General features: G+C 37.8%; 1 protein-coding gene across 2 annotated transcripts; it reads right to left on the bottom strand.

The window, feature by feature from the left end:
* Positions 1-1,623: 1,623 nt before the first annotated feature.
* On the bottom strand, positions 1,624-22,954 carry lrrc32 (leucine rich repeat containing 32). Of its 2 annotated transcripts, none has more exons than XM_038308735.1 (3): positions 22,722-22,954; positions 14,311-14,404; positions 1,624-3,766 (listed from the first exon to the last, which is right to left on the bottom strand). In XM_038308735.1, the coding sequence occupies exons 1-3, from the start codon at positions 22,727-22,729 to the stop codon at positions 1,895-1,897; spliced, it is 1,974 nt and encodes a 657-aa protein (XP_038164663.1). In that variant the 5' UTR covers positions 22,730-22,954; the 3' UTR covers positions 1,624-1,894. The 2 variants fall into 2 exon arrangements, with proteins under 2 accessions (XP_038164663.1, XP_038164662.1); XM_038308734.1 differs by lacking the exon at positions 22,722-22,954 and adding an exon at positions 17,157-17,353.
* Between the last annotated feature and the right edge of the window lie 1,043 nt (positions 22,955-23,997).

Below are 23,997 nucleotides of genomic sequence, written 5' to 3'. Positions count from 1 at the left end.
GTCTAAATGTCGCTTGTGCTGCTTCTCCTGTTAATACGGTAAAGCCCTCCGGAGAGCCCTTCGCCAGGCTACACGTGATCCAAATTAGCCGGGCGATGGGAAAGAAGGAGAAGACCATGAGAAAAAGAGAGCAGAGAAAGTGTGGACCGCTGGAAGAACTGTGGTGAACTGGTGAAAGAAAAGTGAAATGGCGTGCTCAAAGATGACCCTGCACATTTAGAGGATGTTTGGCTCAACCTGCTGCTGTGAAGCAGGATTCTCCACCATGAACAGAATCAGCAATAAATCTGGATCCAGGCTCAAAATGAGCTCCTTGATATGTGCTTGAGAATGGCTTAGTCTCTGGTTAAACCCAGGTTTAAAGCCTTGCAGGGCAGCCTAAAGCTCACTGCCAACATTAAGACAGGAAAAAAAAATTGTCTTTATGCCAAACTGAAAGATTTTTGTTCTCTATTTTTATTTAAAAATTCAATGTATAACACGGAGGCATAAACACCTGCATTTTATTGCAGTGTTAAATTCTGTTTAAAGCCCTTACTGTTTTTTCTTTTATTCGGACCCCGCTGATTTTTAATTGGTTACCTCTCGTATAAAGGATTAGCATTTGGAGCCTACAGGTTAATCCTAATCTGAGTTTTAGCTTTTGCAGTTAAATTCAAGTACAGATAAGAGACTGGTATCGACTCACTTCCAAAATCCAAGGAGCTAATATCTGACAAATATGAGTTGTAACAGTAGAACGGTAATTCAGTCTTCTGATGCTACTGTCAGCTCAAAGTGTTTTAGTGTTGATCCTTCATTTTTATTCTACATTCAATAAATAGGCGTCGGGTATGAAACACAATACTAAAAACAGAATCAGACTTTCCTTCATTTAGGGAACACACATCCAAAGGCTGGCCTTAAAGTTCAACACAGGTGCTGCTGTCAGATTCTTCTGGTCTCTGTTGTAAAGTCCTGAAGAAGTGAACATACACTGCAAAAAATAAAGATCTCTATATTTTATTCTTAAAATGAGTGCATTTTTTTCTTGAATCTAGGAGGTAAATGAGACACTTTGCCAATGGAACCAGACGATTTACTTTTGAAGTAAGAAACAACAATGTTATTGTCTTATTTCAAGTGCAAATTATCTAATTATCTTATTTTAAGAGTAAAAATACTAATTCCATTGGCAGATCCTCTTATTTACCTACTCGAATTAAGGGTAAATACACTTTAAGATTTTTTTTCCCTTATTTCTAGATTTTTTTTCGCAGTGTAGAGCGATTGAAACCTGGAATTCCTTAAACAAAGCTTTCAGGTGCTGCATGAAACTGAAGCAAAAATCTGACAAAAAGTCCAGCTTTGTTTCTGAAGAGAAAACAAGAACCATGGCGCTCATTAGTCGGTCTTTTCATTTTCTGGGCTGTTCTCTGCAACCACAACATCCTGGAGGAGATTTTATACGGACATGTGCAACTACACTGGAAAAACGATCTAAAAATAAGTAAAAATTCCTTAAATTAAGTGTATTTACCCTTAATTTGAGTAGGTAAACAAGATAGTTTGCCAATGAAATGAATATTTTTACTCTTAAAATAAGATAATCAGATAATATGCACTTGAAGTAAGACAATGCAATTGTGTTTTCTTATTTTCAATGTAAATTGTCTTGTTCCATTGGCAAAATGTCTGTTTTACCTCCTTAATCCAAATACAAAGGCACTTATTTTAAGTAAAAATGACAATTTTTTCCAGTGTAACAGCTAGATTTCTCCATCGCTGTTGGATCTTTGTAGTTGAGGTCCAAACTCAGAGCTTTAAATAGTCTTTAGCGTCTCTGAGAAGCACCAAGTTAAACATTCACATTAAAATCCTTTAAAGGTCTCATGTATGAATTTGATTGTTCCTGCTATGCGTGGAAGCCTCTGCTGCGCTTCCGTCTCCGTGATCGGAAACATCTGACCAGCACCCCCAGCAGGATTAACACAAGTAACAACGTCACTACTACAGCCGCTGTGTAGTTTGGGGCGTCTGGCAGGTCACACATTTCCCGCGTCACCTTCTCGATATTCACGGGCTCTGGAGAGCCTTCGTGGACGCAAGTCACAGTCCCGATGTCGGGAACGACGACCGTGGAGTGCTGCACCATGTGGAGGAAGCCCAGGTTGTCGCAGCAGCTCAGCGGGTTGGAGCCCATGTAGAGGGTCTTTAGGGAGCGCTCCAAGGCGCGGATGGTGGATTGGTCCAGGCTGACCAGGTTGTTGTTCCGTAGGTTCAGGGACTCGATGGCGGACTCCTTGTTCCAGGTCGGTAGGGTGTTCAGCTGGTTGGTGGACAGGTCGACGTGTTTGAGGCTCTGCAGGGAAGTGAGGTCTGTGTTTAGGCTCGACATGTTGTTCTCTCTAAGGAGCAGGTGGACCAATGAACGCTCCAAACCAAACATGGAGTCCCTGTGCATTTCTAGGCCTGGATTTAGGGACAAGTCTAGTAACTTCAGAGGGGTGTTTACAAACGCCTTTGCAGGGAGGGTCCTCAGATTATTTTCAGACAGATACAGGAAGCGTAGTTCGTGGATAGATGAGAAAGACACACAGCCGGTTGGATCCTGGTCGTTTCGGACCATCAGCGTTGATTCATGCTGGTTTCGTTCCGATTCACAGATTTGGAGATTGTTCTGCTGGAGCTGGAGGTACTTGATGCTCGGCAGTCTTTGGAAAACTTGCTGGTCTAGGACCGTAAGGTCGTTTCCCTGTAGGAGCAATTTTTTCAGGGAGCGGAGGGAGTTTTCCCCAAACGTCAAACTTTGTAGGGAATTATGGCTTAGATTGATGATCTTCGCCCGGTGCAGAAGATCTTCAGACGTAACAGAAAACGAGCTGATGCAGTTGTGACTCACATTGAGGACCTCCAGGGAGGTCATGTTGGTAAACAAAGTCTCTGGTAAGCTTTTGAGTTTGTTGTAACTCATATCCAGGTATTTTAAAGAATTTAATCTTAAATGTGTGTCGTACATTAGAGTCCCGGTGCTGTTGAGTGTCTGAATGTGGTTCCGAGAAACGTTCAGAAATTCCAGCACGTTATTCTCCGGAAGGAGGGGGAGGGAAAGCATTTTATTTTCGCTCAGATCCAGAGAGTGAAGCCTGAAGAAATCCTCTGATTTGGCACTTTGGAAAAACTCCAAACTGTTCTTGCTGAGGTTCAGAACAGCCAAGTTGTAAAGATTAAAGTCTGTGATGCAGCTGATTGAATTCTTGGACAAATCGAGCTCCGTCAGCTGATCTAGAGACTCAAAAGCTCCATCTTCTATTTCCAGGATGATGTTATTGTGGAGGCTAATTTTCCTTAACTTTGACGATCCGCTGAAGGTGTTCTGTGTTATTTTTGTGATGCTGTTGCTGTTTAAGGAAAGGTTGACCAAAGACGGAGATTCGGCCAGGAAATAGTCGGACATTCCCGTGTATAACCCATTGCTTGAGAGGTCCAACGACTCCACGGATGAAAGAGGTCCGACGTTTATTTTAGAGAGTGCAAAAACATTCAGGTGATTCCTGGACAGATCCAAGACTCTGAGGTCTTTCATGTCTTTGAAGAGTCCAGGCTGGATGAAGTGGATCTTGTTGGAATGGAGGTTCAGTTGATGGAAGCCGGTGTGAAAGGCTAATGTTTCAAGCGTAAGGTTTTGAACCTGGTTCCGAGAAAGGTCCAGCATCTGGACTCCCTGAGGAAGGTTGACCGGTGCACTTCTAAGACTCAGATCACTGCAGATCACATCCATCTGGACCTAAGAACAAAGATAAACACAAGAGTCTGATTAATTCGGCGTGAAGCCAGGCGGTTCGACCGGGACACGACTCAGACTAAACATTTAAAGCCGAGCATTATTTGTGCAATATGTTGGATCAGAGGACCAGAATGTTCACATTTTGGACAAAGAATATAGTTGGTTTGAGAGGGGCGTGAAGGAAGCCATCTATGTTAAGAAAGAAAAAACAAAATGTAGGCTGACAGGAAAGGGGGTATAAGAGAGGGGGAGAAACATGCAGCAAAGGACCACAGGTCGGATTCGAACCCAGGCCTTCATACAAGGGTTGTGCACGCTAGAGACTGTCATTTTTTCGGGAATCCCACGGGTCACGGGATTTCCGTGGGATTCCCGTGGGATGGGAGTCAGTATTAGTAACGATCACATGATTGGGACGGTACAGGATTAAACATTAACAGGAGCAGATGGGAGCGGGAGCAAACCGATAGTAACTAGTGTTGCACCGATACCGATACCAGTATCGGACCGGGCCCCGATACTGCCCTAAAATGGTGGTATCGGTATCGGCGAGTACCAACAAATAGGGCAGCGATACCATTTTGAGAGCCATACGTTTATTCAACTGTCACCCACTCCTGGTAGGCAATAAAAAGTTCTACTGGATTCATTTTGTATTAGATTTTTTCCTGCTTCATAAAGGTAGGCAGCAGCTTGACATGAAGCCATGATGGCAATTATTTTACATTATTATGGTATCGGTATCGGCCGATACTGCAAGGCCAGGTATCGGGTATCGGTATCGGGGCAAAAAAATGGCATCAGCGCAACACTAATAGTAGGAAACTAGGATTGATGCCAAAAAATAAAATAAAATAGAAAGAAAAAAATCCAGTACTGGCGCGGCCATTTTGTAGTTTTTTTCCTTGAAGCCTACACTATAATGAGAGTCAATAAAACTACACGACCCAAAAACCAACAGTGCTTCCGCTCTGAGTTTTTCACCCGCGCTCAAAAACAACAAGAATGGGAGTGGTGCAGGAGCGGGAGTCATTCTGAATGGGAGTGGGAGTAATTTCACCAGGAGTGGGACGAGACAGGATTTAGATTTCTACTCTGTCCCGGGATCGGGACGGGACACAATCTTTTTCTGTGGGAGTGGGACGGGACAGGAGTGAAAATCCACTCCCGTGTCAGTCTCTAGTGCACGCTAACCGCTACGCCACCTGCACGCCCCGAAAAACTAACTCGGATTTCAGCTTTCAACAACCTACAACGCAGCAATTGAGTTGATTCTTTCCCGCTATCATCGCCAACACCACCCCTTCACAGGGAAGCAGAAGACCTGGCATATTCAACCAGGCCAACAATTCCCTCTAATGACTCCCATTTCAGAGACATAGACAGGTATGGGGCATTACAGGCTAACAAAAGAAGCTAAACGACCCCCATTCCAAAGGGGTGGACCCATTTGTCCGTTTCAATTTGCATGTTTTCAAAACAAAAACAAGGCTTTGTTGGGATACTGTATAAAACCTTTTGGATTGAAAAAGCTTCCTGGATGGGAAGAGAAACGTCTTCAAACTTTGAAACAAAGTCCAGTAGATTGTTTTTTAACTTCTTTTTATTATTATTATTTGTGAGTCAGTATCCTCACAGCTAAAAAGTTTTCAAGATGATATTTTTCTTTCGAACTAAACTAATAAAAACGCAAAACATTCTTCAGCAACAAAGATAACACAGCCCTCATTTTAGGTTTTGTCACCATCCATCTATTTCCCACTCCAATAAATTCCAGTATTTAACTCATTAGGTGTAGTTTGTAACAGAAACCACATGGCCAAAATGAGTCTGTGTCCAAAAACAGCTCATAAAGCTGTCTCCTCCTCTGTTTCCCTTCAAGCTGAGTACATTTAACTTCCTGGCATATTTGTGGTGTTGTGAAATGGGCATTCTTCAGGACTGTGGAGATGGGTGTAAACAAACATGCTGATCTATTTACTAAGGGGCAAAACATCTTGTTTCTGTTATCAGGCAAGCATGGAGGAAGAAATGAGGGTGATACATGAGAAAAAAGCCGCAGAAAGCAGATTCCTTTCTCTGTGATTCCCCTGGATTACTGGAGCTGTTTATATTCATGTAATCTCAGACAGACTGAGTTTAAGCCCGTCTGGTTAATCTGACTCATGTTGAGGTGGTTCATTCCAATTATAGCTGAAAAAATAAGTTAATATTTTCGTTCCCCTTTAGCCATTTTACATAAGCTGGGGATTTTAAATGGTTCTAAAATCCAACAATAAATCATGTTAAAAAAAACATCAATGAACATAGATCTTAATCAACCTCAATGGAAATTAAAACCAGGTTTCACCTTGAAATTACAGATTATTATAAGCCATTTCTGTTTACTCTGCTAAAAAACATAGATAGGTTCATCTTATAACAGCTTTTCTTGACCGTCGGTTTGCAGTTAAAAACCATGCAGCTAAATAAATAAAACTCTTTGTATTATTTTTGTTTACATCTGTAAGAATCATAATGATTCAAATCTTTCATCAAAAAATCTGGGTATACAGCACTCTTAAAAATTAATTATTAATAAGTTTTGCTCTCATATTAGACGGAAATGTTTCAAATTAACCTGGTCTAATGTGAACAAGAGAATTACCGTCTGTCTTCATAAATAAACTGACAGACCAAATTCTTTCATCATCCACAGAGTTTTAAAAAACGGATAAGTATAAGCCTTAAACATACGTTACATATTTCAATGCCCTCCAATATCAGAGGTGTCAAGTAACAGTAAGTAAGTACAAATACTTCTTTACTGTACTTAAGTACACATTTTAGGTATCTATACTTTACTCCATTACTTATTTTTCTTCCTACTTCTGACTTCTACTCATTACATTTTCACACCAGTATCTCTACTTTCTATTCCTTACATTTTTAAAACAAACGTTGCTCGTTACTCTTGGCTTCGGTTTAATGTTTCTAAATCTTTATTTCCCGTCATGTGCTCCATCCAATGCAGATCATTGGCTCCATCCATATCTAGTGAAAACTAGTGTCATTGGATGAGTCGTATAACGCAAACACTCATTGGTTAGCTAAAGGAAATCATCAGAAGCAAGCAGGTGTTCTTCAAACTGCTAACGTGAATTGTCTATGCCATGCTACAATGTGGGATTCAGAAAAAGATGTTGAAATGTCTGAAAGGTCGGACACAGGCGAGAGCGTATCGGGAGACGGAGACCAACAAGGCCTCCCTCATCCTTGGCCCTATCTCAAAGAATTTTTCAAAATAATCGAAAAATTTAGCTTTTAATTCATATAGTGGCATCTGGCTGGTTTTTTTTTAAAGGTTACTTTATACTTTTATACTTTAAGTAGTTTTTGGAGCACATACTTTTTCACTTTTACTTGAGTAAAGAGGTCAAGTTGATACTTCAACTTTTACCAGAGTGTTTTTAAACTGCAGTATCTATACTTCTACTGAAGTAACAAATGTGTGAACTTTTGACACCACTGTCCAATATGGATACATTAAACCAATTGAAAAAAACTAAAAGCCAAGTTAGTTCCTATTTATTGCCCTTGTTGTCACAGTCTTTAAAGCAGATCTGATTCTTAAATTGCTTAATTTCTAAATCCCTTCTGCTACTTGCTTTGCGTTAGTATTAATACTTGCTTAAAGTTAAGAAACAAGTTAAAATGTAGCTTTGCTTTGCTAAGTTTAAATATTTTACTTCTGTAAATCAAACATACACTGCAAAAAATGTAAATCTTAATAAGTCATTTTTTCTTCAAATAAGTGCATTTTGTCTTGAATTGAGGAGGTAAGTGAGACACTTTGCCAATGGAACAAGTCAATTCACATTTAAAATAAGAAAAAACACTTGCATTGTCTTATTTTAAGTGCATATTATCTAATTATCTTATTTTAAGAGTAAAAATACAAATTTCATTGACAGATCATCCTGTTTAACTACTGAAATTAAGGGTAAATACGCTTAATTTAAGAAATGTTTTACTTATTTCTAGATCGTTTTTGCAGTGTATAACCAATCATAAAATTGCTGACAACTCAAAAAGTAAACACTCATCCAAGTTTACTTTTTTATTTTCCAAAAGCGGTGCTGCAATCTAAACAGTTCTGTTGTGATATTTAATTTATATCCTAAACTAAAACTGCATCTAAATAACAACATTACCCTGATGTTGTTATTTCCTCTCCACTGTCGCTACAAGCATGCTTAGTTTAAAGGGGAACACGTCTTCCTTTAGGCAACGAGTTGAAGGCACAAACTAAACTGTTCATAATTTATTCTTTATGGTACGCCAGCATTCATAACATGTTGGCCAATCACTGTCCCCCAGACAACCGCAGTTATATTTTTTATATTTATATCTTTTAAAAACAAAGCGGAGTGTGTATGACGTCATCCGTGCGCCAGACTGGAGTTGAGAAAAAATGACTTATCTAGATTTCAATTTTTTTCAGTGCAATAGTTTCTATTCTATTCTATTCCTGTTCTCTTTAATAGTGCATCTCGTTGATATCCCCATATAAATGTTATTTGATGTTAAATTCATGGTTAAGTCAAATTGTAATAATAAGGCTGCCTTCCAGTAATTTACACTAAACAACTTTTCCAGATATTTTTCCCATATTGTATTTTCCTTTAGCCAAAGACATTTCACACACTAGATCCTTTATCCACCAGATTCGAGGTGAATCAGAAGATCTCAGCTACTGCAAGGTAATAACAGAAGTGGTCTGAAAAGAGTGGAAAAGAGACGGGAAGCAGCACACCGCACAGGACATCAGACTGGGAACAAATCAGGGATGTTAAAGAACTTCCTGACCCCCGATCATAGTGAACTTTGCTGAATGTCTCACTACACATTTCTGACCACTGAATTCCGCATATCCTCCATTTCTCTGGACTCCTAAATAGTAAAAATTGCTGCACATCTTGACACGTTCTACAGTATAATGCATTCATTTGATTCACTCTCACTGAGCTGCAGAGCAGCAGTAATGTTGTTCCACTTGTTCTTTTTCTTTTCCTTTTACGAAGAACAATGACACGCTATCTAACATCATCTAACCTGATCCATTTCCCTGTTTTATAGACTACTATTGCTGTCTGGAAACTTGCATCATCACCATTCACAGTTGGTTTATCTTAAACACAAACCGGATTGTTTATTTCAGCTCATTGTAACATAAACTGACCTTATCTGGCTAAAAATAGATTTGAACGCACAATTCATTTCCTGGCAGTTTCAGTTACATTTGCAAATTAATAGGCTTGTTTTCTATTTTGCTTTTGGAAAATTTTGAAAATACAGCAAGTTTGGTTATGAGTGCAATAGCAAGGAGGGAAAAAAATAAAAGTCTTTAAAGATAGCCGGGATTTCAAGTTTCCTTGTCTGCTACAGAGCCTGGATTTCTAGAATCTTCAAAACTGGGAACTTATTATTTTTTAGATGTTTGAAAAAGATTTTCAGATTTTCTTCTTATGATATTTATAGCACTGAAATACAAAAAGAAAAACCATATCTAGGTTTTATGAGTCAATATAAGGTCACGTCAGCATTAAAAATCAGATCAGTGAAACCGGAACTTAGGTAGATATTTATAGTAACACAGATTTACTATAAGGGAGAACCTATTTCTGTTCTCACAGTTAACATCCAAGCTTTATGTATTTTTGAGTGTTTAATGGAGACAAAGTAAAGAAAATCAGGGTATCTCCAAAAGACGGGCTTAACCACTGAGCAAAAAGTGGTTGAAGACACGTAAAGGATTTAAATTTCAAGTTTATTTATACAGCGCCGATTCACAACGCATGTAATGTCAAGGCACTTTATAGAGATGATTCAACCAGGTCATCCATTAAGATTGATTCACACTTTTCTAAGGAAAACCAGCTCATTGACTTTTCAGCAATCCCTCACACTAAGCATGCTTGTAGCGACAGTGGAGAGGAAAAACTCCCTTTTAACAGGAAACACCGGGATTTACAGGAAGTAAATTATGAAAGATGAGATGATTTCGGTCCAAACGACATCCACAAAAGTCTAAATTTTCAGACTGCGAAGAAGACAATGAAAATCTGGTTTTCACTGTTTTTAAAAAATCTATTATTGAACAAAACTGGGACAAAATCCGACCGACCAACCCCCTGAGGGAGACCCTTAACCCCCCGCTGCTCCCCAGGTGCCGCACAATGGCAGCCCACTGCTCCCAAAGAGGATGGGTTAAATGCAGAGAGTGAATTTCCCCATTGTGCAACAAAAAATTATTTACATTTTAAATTCAAACATGGCCCCATTTTCAACAACAATTTCTGGACTAAATCCAAACTAAGAAGGACCGACCAGATTTAGTCAAAAAAACAACGCCTAACAGACGTCTAATGTTTGGGGGGTAACCGACCGTAGAAGTTCTTTATCATTTTAACAAATGCTTTATGCAGTTTTTTTCTGTATTTTTACAGAGAAACTTAATAATATATAAAATTATCAGATGATATTTGCATTGCTAATTGGAGTTTTTAAAATACATACTCCTATATGCAATAGTTGTTGTTTTTATATACTTTAGTATAGCAAAAATTTATTGTATAATTAAAACACCTTTGAATATTTAAAGGCTTCTGGGAGACGGAAATCTCTACTTATTCAGCCTCCTGAAGCTGCTAGCTTACTGCTATGCTAACACTAGCCTTTAGCTTCAAACTGAAACAACAAATGTTTGTTTTCTTTATTTTTCTTGTAATTATAGGTTAGAAAGTTGTTGTACACAATAAAGGTGTGATACTAAAAGATATTCACTTTGCAATAATCTTACACCTTTTTCCCAATAAGTGCATATTTTGATTGTTTGCATCTGGGACTATTTCTGCACTGAAATAGATAAAAGAATGACATATAAAAAAAAAAGATGTAGGCTTCTTGAAACACATGATGTGGTCTCTGCTGGGAAAATCGCAAAGTGAAACTGGAATTGATATTCAGATATTTATAGAAACTGTAGTGACCTCATCAAATGAAAGTAATACCCATTTTGTGCAGATTTCTTTCAGACCCGTTCACATAGAAAAGTTTGTCGTCTTATATGCTAGACCAGGGGTCGGTGACCCGTGGCTCTTTGGCGCCCCCCTGGAGCTTTTTAAAAATGTATGAAAATAGATTCTTTTTGTTTGTTTGTTTGTTTGTTTGTTTGTTTGTTTGTTTGTTTTAATATTGTGGGCAGGAGGTCAAAGGAACAATTGTAAATTTAAATTGAAACAATAAATGTAAACATTTCTAGTTTACATTTTAGTTTACATAGTTAGTTCAACCTCTAACGTTCTGCTCTCTCTGCTTTTTCTCATAGTAGCTTCATCTGGTCTGTTCCTGTTTGGCTGTGACTCCATCCTGGAGAGAAATATCAGCTGTGCTGCTGCCATCAACACCTTTGTTTCTAGATGTTGGAGATCGGCCTGTTTTTCAGTGTAGTCCTGTTTCTCTGACTGTGACTAACTGGATGTGCTCTCTTCATCCTCTGACATGGGAGCTGGCTCGGAGCCCGTCTGCCTGGCTATGTGTTTCCTGGACGGGGCCGCCTTTTCAGTTGCCTTTTCTATGTCTGCTTCTGTCTCCTTGAACCCCAGTCAGCCTCAGCAGATGGCCGCTCACACTGAGCCTGGTTCTGCTGGAGGTTTTTTCCTGTTAAAAGGGAGTTTTTCCTCTCCACTGTCACTACAAGCATGCTTAGTGTGAGGGATTGCTGAAGAGTCAATGAGTCGATGCAATCAGCTGGTTTTTCTTAGATAGAAAACTTTGAATCAATCTGACTGGATGATCTGGTGAACTGGAAAGTGCCTTGAGATGACTTGATGTGAATTGGCGCTATAGAAATAAACAGAATTTAATTTAATTTCTTTCAATGAAAATTTGTGTAATATCCATACATAGAGACCAGTGGTCTTGACTGCAACACACGTCTCAGCATGGCGCGGTGCCAGGCAAAGCGGCGGGTGTGTATCGGATCCCAAAGGGAAAAAAAGGAAGATAGCTGATGAGAACAGAGGATTCAAAGAAGAATGGAGTGAATCATTTGCTTCCATTATCAATGCAGAAGGATTGCCTCCATGTTTGCTTTGTACTGAGAGATAGTCAAAAAATTAAAAAATAATAATTTGGAAAGGCATTTGTCCTGCTTGCTTCCTCATGACTCAATCAACCCCTCCCAGCAGAAACACGTCCACCATAGAATGATTCCTTTATTGGGTTTCTATAATTTAATCAATGCAACAAAAGCTAAACTGTGCGGTGAAGGGTGGTGAAACGGCGTGCGATGAATTCCACGCGGTGAGAGCGTTCACTGCTCCTCCCTCATGCGACAATGTGACATTTGCTCTGGGATAAACATTTAATCATGAATGATTATTATATATTCCACATATTCCTTTTTTATAGTGGGCTAATACGCTTAAAGATCCTGTTGCCATTCGAGGCTTATAGAAGACTTTTTTGGCCTCCAGACAGATTTTTTTTTGTGTTTTTTTGGTCCAATATGGCTCTTTGAGCAGCTTGGGTTGTCGGCCCCTGTGCTAGAGGTTAAATTCATCATGCAGATTTCTGTGTAAACCCTGCAGTTATTCAACATTGTGACGAGTCTTTTACGTATTTTCTGTTCTTTCCTTGGTAATGAGTAATACTTAGAAGGCTGTGATGCTTAAAGTAGTCATAACTTTACGCCCTAATAAACAGTTAGCCACCCATAAATAATGGGTCCATTGGGATGTAATGAGTTCATTGGATGGCTCGGCAGTTACCAAAGCATCCAACAGTGAGTCTGTTTAAAATGTAACAGGGGGGGCATTGGCCTAGTGAGTCAGAGCAGTGCGCTTGTGCTCTGACAAGGTTGCAAGTACACAGTTCGATCCCCACAGCCTGCACTCTGGGTCCCTGAGCAAGACCTTTAATCCCTCACTGCTCCCCGGGCGCTGCACAATAGCAGCCTGCTGCTCCCCAAGGGGATGGGTTAAATGCAGAGGTAAATTTCTCCAGTGTGAGATCAATAAAGTTCAATTATAATTCTATAAAAACAAGGTGCGACACTTTAGATTTGCATGAAGTTTGGCTGCTGCGGAGCGCTATAGCCCATAAGATGCCATACCTGATGGTCTAAACCCTGATTTAATGTGATTTAAAATACCTCAGATTCACGGCCATCCTTCTAAATGACCAATCGAGTTGAATGGTAAATATCCCAGTTTAAATACCGCATTTAATTTGTGCATGAAATAATGTGTGGGATGAAAGAAATTATAATTTACACATTTAATCCATCGGCAATTGATATGTGATCCCCTTTAACTGGTTTTACTGATGGCAGCATTTTTTTATTTTTTTATTAGACTGCTGAATTTTGTTAGCTTATATAGAGAGCGATCACTCTGCGATCGACTGCATGGTCTGCCCATCTGATTAACACCGATTAGCTGAAGCTTTCTTGCATTAGTGATATTAAGCAAGTGAGGCGTCCTTTTGGTGAAATCCAGCTTGTCATGTTGTGCCAAAGATGAGTCAGAATCGGGCGTCTAAGTCTGGCTTTTTTGATCAAGTTTAATACCCCACAGGTCCGAACTTGGCTGTTAACATTTGGAGAAAATTAAAAAAAACTAAGAAACTGATTTCTTAGAGTTAAAGAATAACATTTAATTATCAGCGAACTGATTTTCTTGATTGGTTTTTGTTCTATGAAAGTAAAGAATATATTAAAATCATGATCTACAAGTTTAAACCAATAAAGCGAAGCAACGTTTCAGTTGTTAAGATAAATCTATAATATCGGTGCTTTTTAATATACTTTTATATGATGTCATTGTTGTATTTTTTATTTATTGTGCAGAGTTTTCCATGTCTGAGGCTCTCAATCCTGAATTAAAAGTATACCTCAGATATATCTGGAAAAAATCGAAATCTAGATCAGTAATTATTTCTTAAAATAAATTCATTTGTTCTTGGATTGAAGAAGTTAAAGAGACATCTTGCCAATGAAACAAAATTTACACTTAACATAAGAAAACACAATTGATTTGTCTTATTTCAAGTACATATTATCTAATTATCTTATTTTAAGAGTAAAAATACTCATTCCATTCGCAGATCATCTTATTTATCTGCTCAAATTAAGGGTAAATACACTTAATTTAAGAAATATTGACCTATTTCTAGATTGTTTTCGCAGTGTATAGGGAGCATTAAATATTTTACAGCCCATATTTACAGAGAAATAACTAAAATGTAAACATTTCTAATATATGACACGGATGGTAAAAATGTAAATCATTTAATTTAACAGAGATAAACTGAAATAGCTCAAAATTATGCAAAGAAACCATTTCCAAAAAGCTGAAAAGTACAAACCGATAAAGACCAACTTAGAATCTGAGAGGAAATTTAGGTACAAAAGTCAGAAAAATCAAAGGTAAATATACAGATAAACACCGAGATAAAAGGTGTGTGTGTGTTTTTTCCTGCTTAGGAGGATTTCTACTTACAACTTGGCATGGAGCGAGGTGTCGGGAAGGATGTGCGGATGCTAGCGCACAGCTGGCCCACAGCAGATAGAGCAGCTGGAATGCGGCCATGGTCCTGCAGCACAGAGAGCCCAGATCACACAAATCAGACACTCCACCAATGCAAAAAGCAGGATGTAGGTGATCCGCTAAAAAGGGAAGGAAGCAGGCCCTGCGTAGATTGTGACATGCTGACCTTTGACAGAGCTATTTTTGCCTTTAAAATACAGAAGGGGCTTTTCTTCTTCATTCAAACGCCACACAACTTCTCTTACCCTGCATTTCACTGGTACTATAGAGGATGACTAAGCAATCTGCAGGTTTCCATTGGTTCTGAGTATTTAGGTGAGGGTTACTGTTTTGAAACAAACCAAGACGAATCGGTTTTGTCAGACTATGGTGAGTCACCACTTCTGAACAAATCAAAACAACGTGTGACGGATCAGAGCAGACAGACGATGTGGGAGTAATTAGCACTGAAGTCATGGTAAGGATACTCTGATAAGCGTGTGGAAATAACAGTGAAACGTACGCCCTGCTGTGCTAGAAAAGAAGGCCGTTTCTCTGATTCGCCGTAAATTTAAGGCATGAAAGCTCAGACGCAATTTTATTTATCAAGAATTTTCGTTTTAATGAAAGAGAAAAAAGTCGTAGCTCTTAAAGCTGCGTTTGATTTTAATGGTGTGGGAGGTGGAGAGAGTTTTAACAGGCGAGCTGCTGACAAAGTCCATTTATACATATGATAAAGCATCTTAAAGGATATATTATGCTAAGTTTTTTCTTATGCCTTTTTTGGTAAAAACATTCAGGAGGATAAACAAGTTTAAAACCTTTTATTTAAAGGCTAGTAGGATATTTAGTTTGATCTCTTCTATTACACTGGAAAAAATGGAAATCTAGATAAGTAATCCTTTCTTTAAATAAGTGCATTTGTTCTTGTATTGAGGAGGTAAAAAGACGTTTTGCCAAAGAAACAAGACAATTTACACTTAAAATAGGAAAACACAATTGCATTATCTTATTTCAAGTGCATTTTTAATCTAATTATCTTATTTTAAGAGTAAGAATACTCATTTCATTGGCAAACTACCTCATTTACCTACTTAAAATAAAGATAATGACACTTAATTTAAGAAATATTTACTTATTTCTAGATCGTTTTTGCAGTGTATCCTGTTCTGTGATTTGATGACATCAACTATACTGCAAAAAATAGAAATCTCAATAAGTAATTTTTTTCTTAAGATAAGTGCATTTTTTCTTGAATTGAGGAGGTAAATGAGACACTTTGTCAATGGAATAAGATGGTTTACTTTTAAAATAAGAAAAAACAACATTATTGTCTTATTTCAAGTGTATATTATCTAATTATCTTATTTTAGGAGTAAAAATACTCATTTCATTGGCAGATCATCTTATTTACCTGCTCAAATTAAGGATAAATATACTTAATTTAGCTGTAAAAACAAACAAAAAAATACACTTAAGAATATTTTACTTATTTCTAGATCATCTTGTATGGATATAAATACTTGCAGGATGTCTGATGCTGTTTAAAATAAGGCAGTTTTAAATTCTAATTTAAAGGCCAACTTTAGGAGAGAATCCAAATCTAAAAAAAAAAAAAATATTTTCTCTGAATTTATTAAAACTTTCTCCTTACTTATTGTAATCACTCTTTCCTTACTATCCTTAATTGCTCGGCGATTTATTGATCCCAATTTATTTAAAGATTAGGAAGACACTTTTGCTGCTTGGAAGGAAAATACTAAAAAGAAAAAAACAAATGTAAGCCACACTATTCAGATTATTTTCTTGCAAAATCCTTTCCCTTCAGCCCAATTATCCACCATGTGTTGTTTTATAATGAAATCACTGCAACCTGGAATAATTGACATTTTTAGCACATTTAGAAACATTGCTCTAATTACAGACTGCATGTAAAAAAAAAAGTCATTTTGTTAACTTGAAAACAAAATACCTGTTTTAAGTAGTTGCATAAAATCATCTAGAATCTGTATCTTTACTTGTCTCTGGGGCTCAGACTCTACCTTCATCATGGGGCTCTTTTCTTTTAAAATAATTTTTCTGCTTGCAAAAGGTTCTCGAATCAAGTTGAATATAAGCAACATTTATCAGTAATCTACAGGAATTCCTAAAAGTTGAAGTCTTTCTTTTACCACAGCCTGTCCTCATGCACACACTGGAAAAAATCGAAATCTAGATAAGTCAGTTTTTCTTAAAATAAGTGCATTTGTTCTTGGACTAAGGAGGTAAGAGAAATTTTGCCAATGGAACAAGACAATTTACACTTAAAATAAGAAAACTCAAATACATTGTCTTATTTCAAGTGCATTTTATCTAATGATCTTATTTTAAGAGTAAAAATACTCATTCCATTGGCAAACTATCTCATTTAACTACTCACATTAAGGGTAAATACACTTAATTTAAGAAACTTTTACTTATATCTAGATACATTTTCCAGTGTAAGAGCAAAAAATGGAAATCTAAATAAGTATTTTTTTTTAAATAAGTGCATTTTTCTTGAAATGAGGAGGTAAGTGAGACAGTTTGCCAATGGAACAAGACAATTTTCATTTAATATCAGAAAAACCAATTGGATTGTCTTATTTCAAGCGCACATTAAGACTAAAGATACTAATTTCATTGGCAAATCATCTTATTAACCTACTGAAATTAGACATTTTTACTTCTTTCTAGATCGTTTTTACAGTGAACTCACATTCTTTGACTTCTCTTTGCAGCTTTCTTAAAAAACAAACCACCCTAAATTAGGCTTCTTCTCAAAAACACCACATGTTTACCTCAGCGGATGACTAATCTTTGTTGCAGTGCCTCCAGACCACGCTGATTTCACATCCTCACACACCCACTCACAGTTCGATCCCTGCACCGCAGACCAAAAGCGGCTCTCAGCTGACTTCTGCCTCCACATTGGGACGACTGCGGCCATCGCATCCTGTGAGAACATCCTACAACCGCTCTGCCCTCTTCCTCCTCCCACAGCACGTGGGGGAACAGCCATATAAGGGGTTGGGCAGTCCAGAGACGACCCCTGAGAACTCCCACCCCACCGCCTCATCAAAAATGAATCCTCATGTCGAACGGTTCTCCAGAGAAAACAGCCCTAGAACATCTCCTGTTGGAATTCAGAGCGTTTTAGTTGAACCATAAGGCTCCAAACTCTCCATATTTCTGCATTCTTTGAAAAGCATCCTTATTTGGGGATGTTCTGATGCATACGGTCTCCACCCAGAGACAGCTCTGCTCACATGCAGGCCCGTGGGAGTCAGCTGGAGTCATCATGTGGGCTTTTCTCTGGCATCCCACGCTGGGAGCAAAACTACAACTGAAAACTGCAACATTAATGAACAACGAAATCAAAAAGTCTCTCAGCTGAAGGGAGGATGTGATGCGTAACCAAAGGGAAGCATTAAATGTTTCTATTAAGGCCTGAAACAGCTGGTTAATCTAACTTTTACTTCAGATCTAGTAACAGTAAATCTGAAGTAGCTTTAAATGAATTCTGCATAAAATGCTTAAACGGATTCCAATAATAGAAAATAAACTGAGGATGGATGGACTCTCATCTATGGTCATGAGCTTTAGAACGAGACCCCGGATACAAGCGGCTGAAATGAGTTTTCTCTGTAGGGTGTCTGGGCTCCCCCTTAGAGAGGAGCTCAGTCATCCGGGGAGGACTCAGAGTAGAGCCGCTGCTCCTCCACATCGAGAGGAGCCAGTTGAGGTGGCTCGGGCATCTGGTTAGGATGCCTCCTGGACGTCTCCCTGGTGAGGTGTTCCAGGCACGTCCCACCGGGAGGAGGCCCAGGGGGAGACCCAGGACACGCTGGAGGGACTATGTTTCTCGGCTGGTCTGGGGGCACCTTGGGATTCCCCCGGAGGAGCTGGACCAAGTGGCTGGAGAGAGGGACGTCTGGGGCTCCCTACTGAAGCTGCTACCCCCACGACCCGACTCCCGATAAGAGGAAGATGGACGGACGGACGGACGGACAGATGGACGGATGGATGCTTTATTAACAGTATCCAGTCAAACCCTTTCCTAACATTGTATTAATATTAATCAACACGGCAGAGAACAGCATCTGTAGCAGAAGTGGCTGAAAGAGGCAGAGCTGCTCCTCAGTGTTATTAATCAGCACTTATGAGGAGTTTTCTACGTTCACATTCCACTGGGAATGAATCCTAACGGAGATCATAATTCTCACTCCAACTAAGATATATCTCCTTAGACCTGGGAATGTCTGCAGAACCCCTAGAACATTGATTCCCAACCTTTGTTGACTTTTGTTTGGCCTGATGTGTTTGTGTAGTTATATATATCTTAACCCCTAGAACCCTACGGACCCACCGGTAGGTCCAGCTGCTACGTGACTTCTTAATTTTAACAAACCCCTAGTATTGATGTAAAAAACACATTAGGCAGTTTGGTGACATTTATGGATAAATGTGCCAAAATGGCCTCTCCGCCTAAGAAATTTCTCACTAATACCATTCTAAAATAAATATGATTCATCTGATTGAGTCCAAATTTGGTATATTTTTACACAACATTTAGATTTGAAAGTCTGTACTACTTTTTTGTGCTATAAATAATATTTTGGTAGTGTTTTGCAATGTTTATTTCAAAGAAAATTTTGGCGAGGTTCAAAAAAATGCAAAATATTTTGTATTTTGTCCCTAATATTTCAGGCACGGTCAAAGCTACAATGGTGCTGACACCAGAAAACCATTCTATGACATCTTACCTTTACAGAGGTACCAAAAGTTTCTTCTTATATCTGATAGCTGTGAGGCTATAAGTGATTTACTTTTGTGTGTTTTTGTCAGGCAGAAATTTATTTATACACCCTTAGGGTGTAAGATAGTTTTACTTCTTAATACCCTTTTTCTGACAATTTGCATTAATCAATGTTAGTTCTCTGGCTCTATATACCCACAGGTTTATCTGTTGGAGGGTTTTTGTTTCTATTTATGTTAAGTTTGGTCTTTGGTTTGGTATGATGTTAAATAGTCTTTTTTTGTGTGTGTATTTGTTGATTAATTTATTGTTTTAGTTCTCAATTTGTCTGTCCGAAATTGTCTGAAATAAGTTCCTATTCCTTCCTTCCTTCCTTCCTTCCTTCCTTCCTTCCTTCCTTCCTTCCTTCCTTCCTTCCTTCCTTCCTTCCTTCCTTCCTTCCTTCCTTCCTTCCTTCCTTCAAGAAAATAGAACAAGAACTATTTTTACTTAATCTTTTAATTTGAGCATTTAATTCCTAGGTATTTTATTCTTTCCATCTCAAATAAAAAAAAACAGCACCAGTATGTTTCCTGGAAGTTAGTAAGAAATTGAAATAAATACGAAATAAAATCCTATTATAAAACTGTATTTATAAGACTGGAGCTCCTCTGAGAAACTCCCTTATAATCACATTTAAACAAAAATTACAGTCAGACCGACTTGATCTCAGGCTTGATCTCAGGCTTGATCTCTACATCCAGTCTGCTCCTCTGCTTGGTTTGGATCAAAGTCAAAGGTGAACTCAAAGATATGAGAAAAACCTTTTTAGTTAATAAAAGCTTATTTAATTTTTCTATTGGGTTCTCAGAAAGCAAACAGATCCCAGATTTTATTTTATTTTATTACCAAGTAAATAAAATATTTCCCTGAACCCCTTGCAATGCACTTGTGGACCACTAGGGGGTAAGTATGCCACTTGGGAATCACTGCCCTAGAAGGAGCCTCAATGAGGAGAAGGCCATAGATCCCCCGGACCAGCTAATTGATTTCTGGATTAAAATGAGCAGAATAGATTTAATGCAACAAAAAAAAACATCCCTGAATCCCTGAGAGTACCAGCCATGCCTTTAATTGATTGATTAATTGACTGATTGATTGACTTTATTGATCTCACAGTGGAGAAATGCACTTGTTACTTCAGCTCAAATAGTCAAAGAAGAAGAAGAAGAAGAAGGTGGAAAGGAATGAAAAGGTGCATGGGGTATAAACAGTATTATTATTATATATATTATTGCACAGGGTGATTTTCCATGTCAGTTTTTCTAACCAAAGCAGACATCTGCTGCCCCTGTGTTCAGAAAAAGTCCCCCTTCATTCATCAAACAACCTTAATACAATCAGATGATCTTAACTTTTCGTTTTGCTTTTAGAGCCAGACCACCGGGACGTTTTTTTCTGTTTTATCATCACCTCTTTACATGATTTAGTTGTAAACAACAAACGCTCTTCGTGTTTCAGTTACTGTATCAGGTTTGCTTATTTTACATTTTGAACACAACTTCTTCCACTTTGTCATCCTAATTCGGTGTCATTTACAGTCGTGGTGTTGATTTAACTTCCTTAGCTAATAAAACACACACTAAGCTTAAACACCTCCTGTAAACAGACATCCTGCATTTGGGTTTGTTTCTGCCTTTAGTTTCTAAAGAGTTCACAACATTTAGAGCGTCGTGAATTGGTTTTCTGCACCATTAACTCACATTCTTGTCTTTAAGGTAGGATTCTGCTGTAGAAACCTGCTGTTCAAATTGAAGAACGCTTTAAAATAAAGGTTTTTTTTATGCAATGATGACCTTTTGTGGGTTGGCCTCCATGTGGAGGATGTTATGACTGCATAACAAATGTGGAGTCACCAGTCTTCCTCATGACCCTGCAATATTTGTACTGGCCTCATTTTTCTCTGCGTGTTAAACAAGTAGGAATTATGAAAACATGTTTTTTATTTTTTATTTCCTCTTTTGTGTTACATACAATAACCTGTAATGAACATAAATTAATGTTATGATGCGTCATGAGATGGTTTTCATAATCAGTGTTACTCCTGAGGTATATGGAGGACAAAAACTATATAAGAATATTTAAGATCTACCATAAAATAAGTAGAGGGAGCATTAATTTATTTTATATACAGAAGATAAATATCTAAATACAAGATAAAAATATGAAACTGTGAAAAATCTCCAATTAAATGATTCAAATACATTTAAAATTATTAGATAATTAATTCAATGGCATTTTAAAAATGTATTCATTAAAAAGTTTATGGAATTATATGTCTAAATAATTATAGCAAGAAGAAACTATATGTATTTCTTGGAGGTTCCCAGGATGTAACACTGTTATTTTTAGGGTCGCAGTTTAATATGTTAGGAACCTCTGATCTAAGAGATAATAATTACAACTAAAAACTCAAAACGAATGTTTAACTTATGATTAAATGTATAAAAAATAAATAAAACTGCTTAAACAAAAGAAAACTTATTATCAAATAACTTCATATCTTTGTAGATAAACTAAAACAAGCAAACATCCTGCCAGAACATTTTTTTATTTATTTATGTTTTTTAATTATTTTATTTTTTTAGAACGAAAATTTAAAATAATTCATCTTCAATTATATAATATTTTTAAGTTATTAATATTGCAAAGTTGCAGCACGTCACATATATATCTAACTTCAACAAGGAAGATAATTGGTCTGTAACAGAGCTAGCCATTCACACCTTAGTTTAAACTATAGTACTGAACTATATGAAGCTCGTCTGCCTGGCTGTGTGTTTCCTGGACGGCGCTGCCTTTTAAAGTTGCCTTTTGTATCTATGCTTGTTTTTCTATGTCTGCTTCTGTCTCCTTGAACCCCAGTCGGCCTCAGCAGCTCAGCACTGAGCCTGGATCTGCTGGAGGTTTCTACCTGTTCAAAGGGAGTTTTTCCTCTCCACTGTCGCTACATGCATGCTTAGTGTGAGGGATTGCTGAAGAGCCAATGAGTCAGAAAACTTTGAATCAATTAGACTGGATGATCTGGTTGAACTGTAAAGTGCCTTGAGATGACATGATGTGAATTGGCGCTATAGAAATAAACTGAATTGAACTGAATACTATATACTAAAAAAATACCAAAATATTTGACTTATTTTTACATGCAATAATTCATCATTTAACAGATATTACCTCTAAAATAAATACATTTTTAGGAATATTCTATTCATTTAATGTTTTATTTGAACGGTTATATTTATTTATGAAAGTATAGTGGTTACTATGGCTATCTGGCGGCTGTAACTCCGCCCTCCCGGCCGGCGCAATCCTTCGTGCACCAGCGTTAAAATGGTGCGGACCCGCTCTAAAAAACGCACCTTAAAAACCAGCGGATGCGCTGAGAAAGAGTCGCAAACACACATAATACATAAAGAAGTATATTTCAAAGCCGCTTGGGTAAGGTTTAATGCATTTAAGATAAAATAAAGTAATGATGAATAAAAGAAGAGGTTTCCATTCTTAGTGTCGGTGCAGGAAGCAGCCGGACAGGTAATATTGAACCAAAGTCACCTGAACAGAGTCCTACCTGAGCATGTTGTCTGCTGGGTGTCGCGCAGGAACAGCCGCTTGGTTTCATATTCTCAGCCCTTTTCTCCATCACCATTTATCAGCTTGCATCATGTTACACCTGCGCGCAGGGGACTTATCCCACCGGGAATCCCAGGCTTTTTTCTCTGTTTTGTTTCCTTTTCGTTTTAGATGCAGCAGCAGAGCAGCTGAGAGGGTTTAAGGTTCTCCATCATTTTTTCATGTCTATTTTCCCCCCCTGGAAAAACAAAAATACTTCAGTGGAAAAAAAAAAAGGTCCTAATTTACAAGTAACTTGATGAGGAAACAGGGATGAAGTGTCACTCTGAGCTTCTGGAGTCTGCTGCCACCTGCTGGTGGCCAACATCACCTGCAGGGGACTGATCTACCAAACACACTAACCTTTATAGGGCCCTCAGTGAAATACTTTGAAAATCAACATTTCAAGCCAATAATGTTGGAATCCAGGACAAAACCTTAGTACCTTTGTAACATAAAAAATATGGATATTTTGATGTTAAAAATAAATGTCAATGTAATAACAAGAAACACCAACTTGCCAGAATATATTAAGAAAAATAACAAAAGTGCTTCTAGAAGAAATTCATGAAAAAAGAGAGGGAAAACATACTTATTTTTGGTCCAACATAACAGAGGCAATAATGCTGATACTGGAAATTACATTTTTTTGTTTATAAACCTAAATATATTTGTTAACTAGGCTTATTAACTTTACTTTTTAATCAGCTTTTTGCCTTTTTTTCTTGACATAACTTTGTTTTCCAACTTAATTTCCAGTAGGTAATATATCATTAAAGGGCTCATCTAATTGGTCACGTGGCAAAATAAGATGTGCAGCCATGTAGCAGGATGTTTGAATGGCTGGATATAGATCTTGTGCTTCTAGACCTTACTAAGGAAGGGGGGGGGGACCGCATTTGTAACTTGCCCTATAAAGGGTTAACAGTCTTACGTGAAAATACATTAATTAAACCTTTTATCAGTCAAGTTTTTGCTTTGGGTTTTATTTAACAGCAAGTAGGAAAACACATTTCCACTGACTTTTATGAAGAACAGACTTGATTCAGCAACTTTATTAAAGGTGAGAAAAATAAAGCAAGATTTTTGTAATGTCTAAGATGCTGAAGGAACAAAGTTATAACATTTGCCTGTTTTTTAACCACACAAATCTACCCTGATTTACAGATCCTGTTTCTACACTCATTTGGCCACTTGGCTTAATTTTAATATATTTAATATTTTTTTGCAATTTT

The sequence above is a fragment of the Cyprinodon tularosa genome, unplaced genomic scaffold (genome assembly GCF_016077235.1).
Source record: "Cyprinodon tularosa strain WSP-4 unplaced genomic scaffold, ASM1607723v1 ctg646, whole genome shotgun sequence".
NCBI classification, from domain to species: Eukaryota; Metazoa; Chordata; class Actinopteri; order Cyprinodontiformes; family Cyprinodontidae; genus Cyprinodon; species Cyprinodon tularosa.
This window is presented reverse-complemented; position numbering and strand designations above follow the sequence as displayed.

Excerpts from the sequence above, each read along its gene's own strand:
- lrrc32 (XM_038308734.1), bottom strand. The coding sequence starts at position 17,323 with ATGTTCTCACAGGATGCGATGGCCGCAGTCGTCCCAATGTGGAGGCAG. Across the intron at positions 14,405-17,156 it reads AAGATTAGTCATCCGCTGAG|GACCATGGCCGCATTCCAGC; the intron begins GTAAACATGTGG and ends TCTGTGCTGCAG. Across the intron at positions 3,767-14,310 it reads ACCTCGCTCCATGCCAAGTT|GTCCAGATGGATGTGATCTG; the intron begins GTAAGTAGAAAT and ends CTTTGTTCTTAG.